The 13,101-nt window shown below is 45.6% G+C and overlaps 2 protein-coding genes across 4 annotated transcripts in view; one reads left to right on the top strand and one right to left on the bottom strand.

Moving 5' to 3' along the window:
* Nucleotides 1-11,484, top strand: part of lama2 (laminin, alpha 2) — a 158,828-nt gene extending 147,344 nt beyond the window's left edge. For all 3 annotated transcript variants that reach the window (XM_087804981.1, XM_087804982.1, XM_087804983.1), the window contains 14 exons: nucleotides 1,474-1,625; nucleotides 1,683-1,859; nucleotides 4,822-4,996; nucleotides 5,631-5,690; nucleotides 7,615-7,727; nucleotides 7,804-7,897; nucleotides 7,979-8,074; nucleotides 8,839-8,919; nucleotides 8,981-9,058; nucleotides 9,119-9,197; nucleotides 9,274-9,405; nucleotides 9,931-10,061; nucleotides 10,117-10,330; nucleotides 11,123-11,484. In XM_087804981.1, the coding sequence (XP_087661107.1) occupies nucleotides 1,474-1,625; nucleotides 1,683-1,859; nucleotides 4,822-4,996; nucleotides 5,631-5,690; nucleotides 7,615-7,727; nucleotides 7,804-7,897; nucleotides 7,979-8,074; nucleotides 8,839-8,919; nucleotides 8,981-9,058; nucleotides 9,119-9,197; nucleotides 9,274-9,405; nucleotides 9,931-10,061; nucleotides 10,117-10,330; nucleotides 11,123-11,277 (1,737 nt within the window). In that variant the 3' untranslated portion in view covers nucleotides 11,278-11,484. The remainder of the gene's footprint in view (nucleotides 1-1,473; nucleotides 1,626-1,682; nucleotides 1,860-4,821; nucleotides 4,997-5,630; nucleotides 5,691-7,614; nucleotides 7,728-7,803; nucleotides 7,898-7,978; nucleotides 8,075-8,838; nucleotides 8,920-8,980; nucleotides 9,059-9,118; nucleotides 9,198-9,273; nucleotides 9,406-9,930; nucleotides 10,062-10,116; nucleotides 10,331-11,122) is intronic.
* A 92-nt stretch (nucleotides 11,485-11,576) lies between these two features.
* LOC148067777 (regulator of G protein signaling 6-like) overlaps nucleotides 11,577-13,101 on the bottom strand; it is a 66,930-nt gene continuing 65,405 nt past the window's right edge. Inside the window, exons 15-19 of the mRNA XM_087805322.1 lie at nucleotides 12,966-13,091; nucleotides 12,713-12,899; nucleotides 12,558-12,647; nucleotides 12,429-12,482; nucleotides 11,577-11,867 (exon numbers count right to left, since the gene is read on the bottom strand). Coding sequence (XP_087661448.1) covers nucleotides 11,817-11,867; nucleotides 12,429-12,482; nucleotides 12,558-12,647; nucleotides 12,713-12,899; nucleotides 12,966-13,091 — 508 coding nt within the window. The 3' untranslated portion in view covers nucleotides 11,577-11,816. The remainder of the gene's footprint in view (nucleotides 11,868-12,428; nucleotides 12,483-12,557; nucleotides 12,648-12,712; nucleotides 12,900-12,965; nucleotides 13,092-13,101) is intronic.

Here is a 13,101-nt window from a genome sequence, read left to right on the forward strand (position 1 = left end):
TGTTGTAATTTGTATAAATGATTTATTTTCAGACTCCCTGCTCGGAGAGTCACTTCTACTTGTTAAGGTTATAATCGACGCTCCAGTGAAGCAGTGATAATCTCTAATCTGAGCAAGAATGTACCGAAAAAAGCCTTCAGATTCTCTGTGAAAGACTCATTGCGTTTGGTCGAAGTGACGAGTCGTGAATATAAAAAAGAATGTGTTGCAGTCATGATTGAACTGGACTGGTGTGTGTGTGTCTGTGTGTGTGTGTGTGTGTGTGTGTGTCCTCTCACACCCGTGTGCGACGGTGAAGCGAGAGGCATGTTGTAGCTACATCTCAGTTCAATTTGTCTCCGACCTCAAATTGAAATTCCATTTTCAGGTGGTAAATTGTCTCCCACTTGGCCCCGTGGCACACAGTGAATTAAAATTCAAATGAACCTGACCCGGCGTCGCTGCTCTCTCTCTCTCTCTCCCTCTCTCCCTCTCTCTCCTGCTGCTCTGCTCTCTGGCCTCTCTCTCCTTCTATTATCCTCCCCTCTTCTTCTCTCATCCTCTCCCCATCCTCCTCCTCTCACGCTGTTCTTATTTCCCACCAATTTTCCCTCCGTAAACACACAAACCAGCAATCATCTCCCTCTTTCTCCTTCACCTTCTCTGGTTAATCCCTCTCTCTCTCTCTTTCTCTCTCTCTCTCTCTCTCCTCTATGAAGAGTCTCTCTATTCTGTCCTTCACGCTTCATCATGTGTTTCCTGCTTAGCTCAACCTTTTTTTTAAGACGAAAAACCAACCCTTTCTTAAACCGTCTTGATTCTGTTTTATATGTTTTTCCAATTTAAAACATCATGAAAGTGTCTTAAAGCAACAACACGTAACATTTAAAAAAAATATTAATCATCAATTTTCGATCGAGTCTTGAGTGATCATGTGACAAATAAACTGCTCTAAGATTTATTATTTCAACTGTAAATATTGATCAAGTTTCTTTGTTTTAAGACTTTATTGTCATTTTTTTTTGTGTTTTTCTTTCCATAAATCATATTCAATTAGAGATACAGACCCTGATAGCGGCGGCAGAAGTTATTTTACTGTATAGAAAACAGCATTAAAATCTAAAGCAAAACTGTTTTATCAACTTGAAATCAGAATGTGGGAAAGTTTGTTCAACACGCTCATTCTTTTATTTGTTTTACTTGATCCCTTGTGGGGGTCACATGGGCTGGAGTCTACCCCAGTTTCTTTGGGCGAGAGGCAGGGGACACCCTGGACAGAACAGCAGTCTGTCTCAGGACACACAAAGACAGACAACCATTCACACACACACTCATATCTACGGACACTTTTCCCCAAGTTCTCAATCAACCTTTGTATGTTTTTGGACTGTGGGAGGAAACTGGAGTGCCCGGAGTAAACCCACACAAATATACTAACACAAAGCTCCATTTGAGTTCATACTTCCTGAAAGTCTTCCTTCTGTCCACTCGCAGCCGATGCTCTCCATCATGCTGAACAAAGGCAACCTGGAGGTCCTGGTCTTCACGGGCAGTCACAGTCCACGCCGCGTGCTCAGGCGACCGGACCAGGGACCGCTGAACGACGGCAGAGAACACTCTCTTCGCGTGGAGCGTCTTCCCGGCAGGTGAGGCTGAGGTTCCTCACCTGAGCGTCGAACATCCCTTAACCTTTCTGCTCTCAGAATGTTTGCGGTTCAGGTGGACGAGGAGGCCAAGAAGGAGGCGACGCTTCCCAATGACCAGCCAATCAGCCTGAGGCGCGTCTTCCTCGGCGGCATCCCTGCTGACGTGGAGCAGTCCAGCAACAGAGCCAACGTCCCTTTCCAGGGATGCATCTGGAACCTCATGGTCAACGCCATGTGAGTCCATTGAAATGACTCCTTACTTTCTGATCAGTTTGTACAAAACTCTCTTTTCGTTGAAATATTGACATTAGAAAATGATCTTAAGCCCCGCCCACTGAATGTTTGTTGACCTTAACCACTCACACTCCGCTGTGATTGGTCAAGCATTGAGGTTTGTCACCATGTGTCATCAATCCCGGAAGTCTCCACCTCCAAGGGACTCATTGTATAAACAAAGCGGGCGTGATTACAGCTGGCTGGAGGAGGAGTGAAGCCATTATTACGTCATTATGGACTCTTGTAACCTCTCATTCGCAGAGATTTCAGACAGGAGAGAACTTATATTAAAATAGTTTAACCTTTAAAGAAATAGTTCTCCCAAAATTCAAATATGACTAATTTTCTACTCACCCTCACCCTGTTCCTTTTTAGAGTTATAGACAAAAATGTTTGTTCATTTTAATGTAGCGACTGGAGCTCAGTTGTCTTTGTCCAAAAAAACATCCAAATACCTTCAAACTGCTCGTGTGCAACGTCCTCTTGTATTGAAGCCTCCACATTGAAAATATAGAAATTAATATAAATGTTGGGTGAACAATCAAGTTGCTACTAAAAGCAACTTTTCTTCTAAACAGGAAGTGAGGGGTTTGGATCATCAAAGGAGACAAAAATGTGGTCAACATGTCATAAATCCGACTGGTGTCACTCAAGTCTGTGCGTCCATTGCTTGTTGTTCAGCATGAACCGCTCGACTGCTCGCGTCTGACCTCGTGTGATGATGATGATGCAGGAGGTTCTGATGAGGCGGGTTATGAACACACTCAGTGTTTCCTCCTGCATGAGGAGCAGTAATGGATCAGTCCGACGTCATAAACCTGCTCATAACTCACATTCACTGAGCTCCCTCTCCCGCGTCGAGCTGTTCTCACCTCATTTCCTCCCTCGCTGATGGTCATTGTGTGTTTAATGTACACAAACATTATTGTTACTTCCTTCGTCCTCCTCGCACTTATGAGCTCTCGCTCTCCACCTGTGTGTGTGTGTGTCGCGAGATCAAACACACACTCCTGAATGGCCTATGCAACGTGAGGCAAGCAGGCCAGACACGGCCCTGCAAGCCATTTGGACTGGTCGCAGTCTATTCATTCAATACTACAATGCTGGTGAAGTAATACTTCAGAGTCTGGTGGAGTAATACTTCAAAGTCTGGTGGAGTATTACTGCAGAGTCTGGTGGAGTAATACTGCAGAGTCTGGTGGAGTAATACTACAGAGTCTGGTGGAGTAATACTTCAAAGTCTGGTGGAGTAATACTGCAGAGTCTGGTGGAGTAATACTACAGAGTCTGGTGGAGTAATACTTCAAAGTCTGGTGGAGTATTACTGCAGAGTCTGGTGGAGTAATACTACAGAGTCTGGTGGAGTAATACTACAGAGTCTGGTGGAGTAATACTGCAGAGTCTGGTGGAGTAATACTTCAAAGTCTGGTGGAGTATTACTGCAGAGTCTGGTGGAGTAATACTACAGAGTCTGGTGGAGTAATACTGCAGAGTCTGGTGGAGTAACACTACAGAGTCTGGTAGAGTAATACTTCAAAGTCTGGTGGAATATTACTGCAGAGTCTGGTGGAGTAATACTGCAGAGTCTGGTGGAGTAACACTGCAGAGTCTGGTGGAGTAATACTTCAAAGTCTGGTGGAGTATTACTGCAGAGTCTTGTGGAGTAATACTGCAGAGTCTGGTGGAGTAATACTGCAGATTCTGGTGGAGTAATACTACAAAGTCTGGTGGAGTAATACTACAAAGTCTGGTGGAGTAATACTTCAAAGTCTGGTGGAGTAATACTGCAAAGTCTGGCAGAGTAATACTGCAGAGTCTGGTGGAGTAATACTTCAAAGTCTGGTGGAGTAATACTACAGAGTCTGGTGGAGTAATACTACAGAGTCTGGTGGAGTAATACTCCAAAGTCTGGTGGAGTATTACTGCAGAGTCTGGTGGAGTAATACTACAAAGTCTGGTGGAGTAATACTGCAGAGTCTGGTGGAGTAATACTACAGAGTCTGGTGGAGTAATACTGCAGAGTCTGGTGGAGTAATACTACAACGTCTGGTAGAGTAATACTTCAAAGTCTGGTGGAGTATTACTGCAGAGTCTGGTGGAGTAATACTGCAGAGTCTGGTGGAGTAATACTTCAAAGTCTGGTGGAGTAATACTGCAGAGTCTGGCAGAGTAATACTGCAGAGTCTGGTGGAGTAATACTTCAAAGTCTGGTGGAGTAATACTACAGAGTCTGGTGGAGTAATACTGCAGAGTCTGGTGGAGTAATACTACAGAGTCTGATGGAGTAATACTTCAAAGTCTGGTGGAGTAATACTACAGAGTCTGGTGGAGTAATATTACAGAGTCTGGTGGAGTAATACTACAGAGTCTGATGGAGTAATACTTCAAAGTCTGGTGAAGTAATACTACAGAGTTAAACTTAAACAATACTTACATAAATCCATGTTCTATTCTTGTCTCTCCGTCTTTGCTGTCAACAAGATACAGAAGACACTTGGATGTTGTGTTATTTTAATAAGAATTCATATAATTGTGTTTATATATTAATCTGTTTGACTAAAATGTAAAAGCTAATAGTTATTAAATCCTTCCTCAGTAAGTTTTAGTTGAGAAGTACTGATTTAGAACATGATTAAAAAGTGGTTATAGTTTCACCTGCTGGTACTTTTTCATTATTACATCACAAAGTCAGAATGTTGTCTCTCACTCTCTTGTGTAGGTTAAACCCTGTCAACGGTCTGAGCGACTGACATCCACTGTTGAGTTTCACATTACACTGTGATCTCAGAGATTCAACCAGATATGTGGGACTCTCCAGACACAAACCTGCTTCTCTGCATGAGTCCGAACTGACGCGGTAGAACGACACCACAGAGCGAACTTCAGTTTGTCATCGTCTCGTCTTCTGTTGCCTCCACAGTCTCTCCGACTTCTCACAACCCAAATCCTTCGAGAACGCCGAGATCGGTCAGTGTCCTAATCTCGCCCCACAACCTCCCGGGCTTCCTCTGCCGGAGGAGGAGGAGGAGGAGAAGAAGGAGGCCTCCCGACCCACCAGCCTGACGCCTCCACCTGCAACACCAGCGCCCCCTGCTGTAAGTCGACTCTCAGGAAATGATCAGTGCTGACTTGTTTTTATGTTTTATTAGAGCGTTTAAGAATGTATTATGGATTATTTTAAAGACGTGTGTTAGGAATCTGTTCAAGGTTCTCTTTTTGCCTCACACACACACACTCTCACACACTCTCTCACACACACACACACACCCGTTTGTGTGTGATGAACGCTGTGGCCTCGCGGTGTTAGCTTAGCGCTCCATCTCACATTACTTGTACAGACCATTAACTTTTCTTTATCGTCCCTTTAGCCTTGAGCAACTCAACTCCTGCGGCAGCTACACGCTACGCTAACTCGGCCTGACATTCATTTCTTTTAAGAGCCGGCACTCTCTTAGCTAGCATGGACGCTAACGGAATGACAGGCAGTAAATCAAGTGTTCAGCGGTAAACACGGAGGGATTATTACTCAGCGTGGACAGAGGATGGGGTCAGAGTCATGTCGTGATATTGAAGCTTCATTTTACCGACACTGACTCCGTGATTTAACGCAAACCAAAAAAATCTATTTGGATTCTGTTTAGAAATGTTTAAAAAGTTTAAGCTGCACATGCTCTTCATGTTTGTCGTCAAGGCTGCTAACTTCCTCTTCGCACCTCAACTCATTCGCAGGTGGCTACACCGGCGCCTGCTGCTGCCACGCCTGTTGCTGTGCCGCCCGGCGACGACACGGTAAATGTCGCCTTTTAGGATTTGTTAAAATGACAAAAGATTTCAACTAAATCCGTGAGGTAGTTTCCAATTACTTTTTTACTTTTTAAAATGAACAATAATTATTTAACGACATGTTTTTGAACTTGCAAACCAAACATTGACTATTGGGTAACATTCCTCTCAACAACCCTCTCAGAAACAGTGACCTGAAAAGCTTCTGTAAAGCTTTGCCGCCCAGCAAACCAGTCAGAGCTGTCATCACTTTTGACATGGCAACATAGAATTTAAATACCGTACTGTAGCGACCAATCAGCCGTCAGGGAAATAAATACTAGACGGGTTGTGATAAAAGTTGATGTTAGTGATCAAGTGACTTCACTGAAGGACGGGAAAGCAAGAAAACACGAGTGATATGTGATGGAGGATATGCTTTTAAATTACGTCATGTTCGTCTTAGACTTCCTGTCAAGAAGGGGGTTCTTGGGACACTTTGCTCGGAGTTTCAAAAGGGTCCTAACGGGGGGGGCACCCCTTGTTTCCAATCATTTTGTTCAGCTTAAAAGCACGTATGTAGATCCATGGATGGAGTTTGACAGCTGTGCTCGTTGACGATTATCTTTATTCGTTGTTTTCAAGGGGATGTGATGCATTGTGATCGTTTGACCACTAGAGGGAGAAGGTCAAAACAGAACTCTAATTTAATCGCTGAAGCATAAACAACTACGAAACGGATGTGAGAGTTCTTGTTGTTAACCCTTCATTATTCATGTGATACAATCCTGACAACATCTGAACACGCACTTCTAGAAAGCTCCGACTTTGGATTCTATAGGCTCGACCTCCAGCAGCAGGTTTGAAAAGGGAAGGCCGTGACTGGCCATTGTTGTGGAGATGGAGGGATTGTAGGACGGAGAGAAGAGGAAGAGGAAGGTGGCGAGCGTTCGTCTGAGCCGCCGGCCTCTTTTGTTGCCGGTAATGGAAAGACGAAAGAGAGGGAAGCGGAGAAGCTTCTGAGCGAGCGACGTCTCCTCTTTTGTTCCACGGAGGAGAATGAAAGGAGAGAAGAAAGCGGGAGGTTGAGGAGGAGGATACGAGGACAGAGGAAGATAAGAGGTGTGTGTCGGCGGGAACAAAGCAAGGTCACGGTGCCGGGAATGTCTTCACTTGAAAGAGAACAAGGAAGCAGAGGAGATTAAGACACACACTCCTTCTCTCTCTCCGACTCTCTGGAGGAGCGACGGAGCCCAGATACTTGATGGGAGTCATGTTCATGTTCATGTTGAGCAGAGACCGGACCACGAGGAGTGGACGGTGAAGTGTCTGCGGCAGGATTGAAAAAATTTAAAATCATGCTTCTCCGTCACAACGTCTGCCCAGACGCCGGCAGATAAACTCAGAGGTTCCTTCAGTACTTGTTTGATTACATGTTTTAAATGAAACCTTGGAGTTTAAAAACATTATCTAAAGTGTAACATTTAACAAGTTGTGTTTCTTATAAAGAGATTCAACAAACGACTCATTTTCTCTCCGTTTTGGCTGAAACATGTTTTTTTTTCAGGAGCTCTTTAAATGTCATGATGGTATTTATACATAAATAAACCACAAACTAAAAAGATAGTTTTGAGCACCTTCTCAATAAGGGCGATGTTTCCTCTGCTGGGGGCGTGTCTGCTAAGCAAGGTAAATACAGGTATGATAATACTATGACGGGGTTTGAGAGCATGAAGAGATAGTGATAGTGAAAGATGTGATTGAAGTCTTATATTTATAGAAAAGTGGTTGAACTAGGAGGAGGAAGGAGGTGAAGAAGTGATGAGGAGCTGAAACGGTTGCGGAGAAAAGAACTAAAACATGAAGCTCTTCAGTAGGACAACACTGACACCTGCAGGCTGCGGGTTGAAGTGCAGCAGGAGCGCTCACAGTGTGTACTCTGACCCCGCAGGACTCGTGCGCCTCCGCCGTCGCACCCACAACCCTGGACACGGCCTTCCAGTTCGGACTGACGCGGAACAGTCACATGAGCTTCAGCTTCGACGACGCCAAAGTCCGAGAGAAGTCAGAGCAACAAATTCACGTCTGTGGTCCTGATGTGGGATTGGTCGCCGTGGTAACCGGTCAGCGTGTCTTTCAGGTTGATCCTGGAGTTCGAGCTCAGAACCCGAGAGGAGTCCGGTCTCGTCCTCTACATGGCCCGGATCAACCACGCGGACTTCGTGGCCATCCAGGCGAGTCTCGTCGAGTTTGGACCAAACAAAAGACAAACTTCTCTCATCAATCCCTCGTTCTTTCTTCTTCTTCACCTGCAGATCAAGAGCGGTCAGGTGTGTCTCGGGTACGATCTCGGTCACGGGAACACGTCCGGATGTGTCCCCCTGTCCATCAACGACGGCATGTGGCACAAGGTGAGAGGAATAAATAAATAAAGCAAGTCGTTGTCTATCTTCGTCCAGGAGAGGGCGCCAAACAAAATTTAATTTGAGTTGAACGCAAATATCGATCATTTGAATAATGTAAGTAGTCAGTGTCTAAGAATAAGTCAATTATTTTCTAAATGCAATATCTTTGAATTCGTAGCCTTTTTTGAATACAATATAAAGTGTCGCTATAATAGTTTCACATTGTACCGATCTACATGAGAGAACTTTCAGCCAATCATGTGATGCACAGATGAGCATGTGACGACAGATTCATTATTGACGCGCCAGTGCTTCTGCGTCGTCAGGGGATCGTCTGTGCATCACATGATTGGCTGAAGGTTCGATCATGTGGATCCATCTGGTGACACCATTATAGCAACACTTTATATTGAATTTAAAAGTCTTAAGAATTAGAAAAAATTATTGGAAGTAGAATTTCAAACTCTTTGTGCAAAAGAAAATATTTAGAAAATATTTTAACGATTTAAGAATACAATTATTTTAAAAAACGAATTCAAACTTTAAATATAGACATTAATAAATTGAATTAATAAAATTTATATACGTGATACGTGGTTGTGCAAACAACCAAATTTCAATAAAATACATTTAAAGTTTAAATATTGATTGAATATCCCGATGTCACTGAGATAATTCCCTGTCAATCAAACATCAGAAGTTAAGAGACACTTAAATAATGTTCCTTCAGTTTCATCAACACAAGAATCAATGATTCAAATGTCTCTCAGATCCGCGTGAACAGGATGAAACAACGCGCCGTCCTGCTGGTGGACGGACGCTACAGCAAGCAGATGATCTCCCCGAAGACGGTGCGTGTTCTCGTCAGTCTCTATGATGGTCTGTCACTCACCGTTGTCTCTGCTGCTCCAGGCCGGCCTGCTGGACGTGGTGGGCGTGGTCTACGTGGGTGGGCTGCCTCAGAACTACACGTCCAAGAGGATCGGACCTGTGAGTTGGACCGGATCCAGGAACAGTAGCGTGGACTCGTGTGTCTAACTTGTGTTGTAGATCCTGTACAGCATCAACGGCTGCATGCGCGGCATGAAGATGGTGGGAGGGGCGGTCTCCCTCGCGCCCTCCGGACCAGGTGAGTCTTGACCTGCTGGGCTTGAATGGGGTCATGACGGTCTCTCATCATCATCAATCATCATCATCATCATCAGGGCGGACCGAGTCCATCCTGGAGGACTTCAAGCTGGACATGGCGGCGCCGGGTTCCCATCACATGGTGGGAAGTTGCTTCAGCGCCACAGAGAGCGGAACCTACTTTGATGGAACTGGATACTTGAAAGCTGGTGAGTGCAAGAAAGTGTTTTCATGAATCAATGTTCAAAAGAACTGTATATTTAAACAAAAATCAATATTTTTATTTTCCTTGCAAATAAAATGTCATTTTCATCATAGTTCTTGTTTATATTTCAATAAAGTGTGTTTAATAATATTTGTATTTACAATTAACATGCAAATATATTCCTGTCTTTTTTTGTGTTGATCAATTCAACCTCCAGCCACTAGATGGCAGCAGTCATTACGTCCGCCACAGCTAGATCTCTGCAATGACTTAGGACGAGAGGATACAGTGATTCCAGTAGCTTTTAAAGCTGATGTTTGGAAGTATTTTTGGTTTTAAAACGAATGAAATCAGTTACGAATTCGTCAAGAGTCATGTGGTCTGTAGATTCTGCAACACTAGAGTCAAGTACTCGTCAATACTACACATATATACTTGTTACTACAGTATCACGATATGTCGTTGCCCCTCTATCATGAGACATACGGCCAGATTCTCGTCACTACTCACCCGATGCGTTTCTCTTCAGTGTCCACGTACAGGATCGGACTCGATGTCTCCATCTCGCTGGAGTTCAGAACCACTCGCACCAACGGAGTCCTCCTGGCCGTCAGCAACCGTGGCAACGACGGTCTGGGTCTGGAGCTGGTCCAGGGGAAGGTGAGCGACCCTCCGTCGAGGCCTCGAACACACCTGACCCGCGTCCGTCTCTCAGCTCCTGTTCAGCGTGGACAACGGCGCCGGACGCTTCACGGCGCAGCACGAGGGCGACGACTTCTGTGACGGCCACTGGCACGAGGTCACGCTCAACAAGCTGCGCCACCGAGCCGAGCTGCTGGTGGACGGGATCAAGAGTCAGGCCGAGAGTCCCAGTCCTCGCTCCAACACCTGCGACACCAACGACCCCATCTACGTGGGGGGACACCCAGGTCTGAGTTCTACTCACGGTTCAGAGGTCTGATGGTCTCACTTAGACCTCGCTTAGAGACTTGAGGAGGATCAAGCTTCGTGGTCCTCAGATGTTCAGAAACTAGTTTGAACAGGAAGTTTAAAGGGCTGTTGCATTATGGGATTTGTGGTGCAAGTAATGGAAGTTTATTACTGTTTTCTTTGAACTGTAGGGAGCATTGAGTGTGTACCTATGAAGCTTCAGAGTAATACTACTGAGCCATCCGAAGAAATACTCCTAAACCTTGCAAAGTATTACTCCTAAATCTTAGAAGTAATACTACTAAGCCTTGCGAAGTAATATAATAAGGAGCTTTGTAAAGTATTACTACTAAACCTTCAAAGTAATTCTACTAAACCTTGCGAAGTATTACTACTTTACCTTCGAAGTAATACTACTAAAGATATGAAGTATTACTTCTAAACCTACAAAGGATCTTTTAGACAGATCTTGAGCAGCATGTACCACAAATGAGTTTGAGGTCCGTGATCACAACCAGAATTACTACATGACACCAGTTACAGGCGCTGTTAACTTTCAAGAAGATTTTAGGTGCACTTGAGTCCAGAAAATAAGGTACTTCAGCAAAAGAGAGGCCCACAGACCTCGAGTTTGACCCGCCTGCTAAGAGAGTAGAAGTTATGATTATGGTCTTAAATGACTTGATGTGTTATGATGAGGATCAGCTCCTCTAAGACTGCAGAAGGTGTAGCGGGTCAGTCTTCTTGACCAGTGGAACAAATCAAACTCACTCGTGCTCCTGCACTTCCAGACGGCGTCCACCAGGCGGCGCTCTCCAGCAGCCGCTCGTTCAGAGGCTGCATGAGGAACCTGAGGATCACCAAAGCTGCCAAGACCCTGGAGGTCCAGTTCAACAAGGCCCTGGAGATCAAAGGCGTCCAGCCGCAGTCCTGCCCGGCTGCCTGACTCGCCCGCACAACAGCGTTCACGTCACAGTGACGTCACAATGGTTTCCAGGAGCAGCAGCTCCACCGGTGCAATCATCATGTTTACAGTGGAATCAGCACTTCCTGTCAAGTCACACAACTTCCTGTTTCCCCTAAAACTCACCAGGACCTGTTTGAAACTGCATGGTTTGAAGATGTTACAACAATTATACTCTTTCATAACCTTCGTCACGTCTTTTCTTTCTAAGTTGAACTTGCACTTACGGCTGATGTCCACCAGGGGATGTCATGACGTCACGGCGAGACAAGCTGTGCATTCTTTATTGAACTCTTTACATGAGGTGCAGACGCGCCCGGGTCTGTAAACATGGCTCCAGAGGAATGTTCAGAAGTGACCGCAAACGTCCGTCACGCTACGTCATTAATCTACTCGTACGTTCCAAGTTCAAAAATCCCTCCTGAGACGTCCTCGACGTGACTTATTGCATGCTCGCAGTCCTGGTGGGCAGTAAGTGAAGCTCCTCACCCCGCCTCAGCGGGTCCTCACCGCTGGGGGCGTCAGGAGGACTGCATGAGGCCCGTCAGACGCTTCCCCGTCAGAGACTTGCCCTGCGGGGACAGAAGACGCTTTACCGCTGCAGTGAGGCGACGTGTCCGGCAGATGGAGCCATTCACATACACACGGGTGATGCTTTGATATATGTAGATATGTGAACGTATTCAACAACACAAGGGCTCTATTCACATTTTAAACGACATAAAAAACATTATTGAAACGTGATGTTAAATAAAAATACATTATAAAATCACAGACATTTCTACGGTTATTATAGGAGGAGCTACAGCACCAGCCAGTGTCGACACTGTTCAAAAATGTAGAATATCATGAAATAATATTACAATAAAAGATAGTTTTGCACTGTTAAAATGGTAGCTGAGGGGAAGGGAGGTATCGTAAAGAAAAATTTGAAATTTCTATTAGATAAAGTTTTATTTTGAAAATCTCACTTAAGTTTCTGTATCACAGGGAATTTATCGAAATAAACGGTTCAATAAAATATAAACCACACTGTCCAGCAGATGGAGCCATTACACAATCAGTCAGTGTTGCAACAGAGAAACTATGGCGTCACTAACGGACAAAAACAGAGTAAGAATCTCAAGACTCACCACGCTGCGAGTGAACTTCTCCAGGGAAGTCCGTCGCCCCTGCTCCGTCTCCGGCTGCAACGAAGAGAACTTTGGTCCCGCGGGTCGTTTCAAGGTTTAGAACTGACAGGAAGTCCAAAGTCACTGTACCTTCTTGCGGGCCGTCAGCAGGTCCTGGTACACGTTGGATCTCAGGAACCGGGCGTAGCTGTCGCTCTTCATCAGCTTGTAGATGTGGTCCTGAGGGAGAGCAGAGACGCTCAGAACCTGGGGCCCTCCCGGGACCAAGGACCTGGTCTTCTCACCTGCGCGTCCTCGTAGCTGTAGTGGCCCGGGTCCTTCAGGTTCTGACTGGTGCGCTCGTAGCTGTGCGAGTCCAGGTTGATGGGGTTTGGCGCCCCCTCGGCCAGGAACTCCGCCCAGATCTCGTTGGCGCGCTTGGCCACTTCCTGCTGCGGCACCTTCTTCAGGTCCTGGACCGCCAGCCAGAACCTGCGGCGGACAACACTCCGTCATCCCTCGCCATGTGTGGTTCAGACACGACGCTCCGTTGCTCACCGCAGGTTTTCAGAGCTGAACTCCGACTCCAGGAACTTGAGGAACAGGTCCCGACCCGCCGGGTCCTTCAGGGCCTCCTCCAGGGAGAACCCCCACTTCCTGACTCGCTGCTGACTCGGCTCTTTACTGCGAGGAC

This window comes from Callionymus lyra, chromosome 13, assembly GCF_982586985.1.
Source record: "Callionymus lyra chromosome 13, fCalLyr1.hap1.1, whole genome shotgun sequence".
NCBI lineage: Eukaryota > Metazoa > Chordata > Actinopteri > Syngnathiformes > Callionymidae > Callionymus > Callionymus lyra.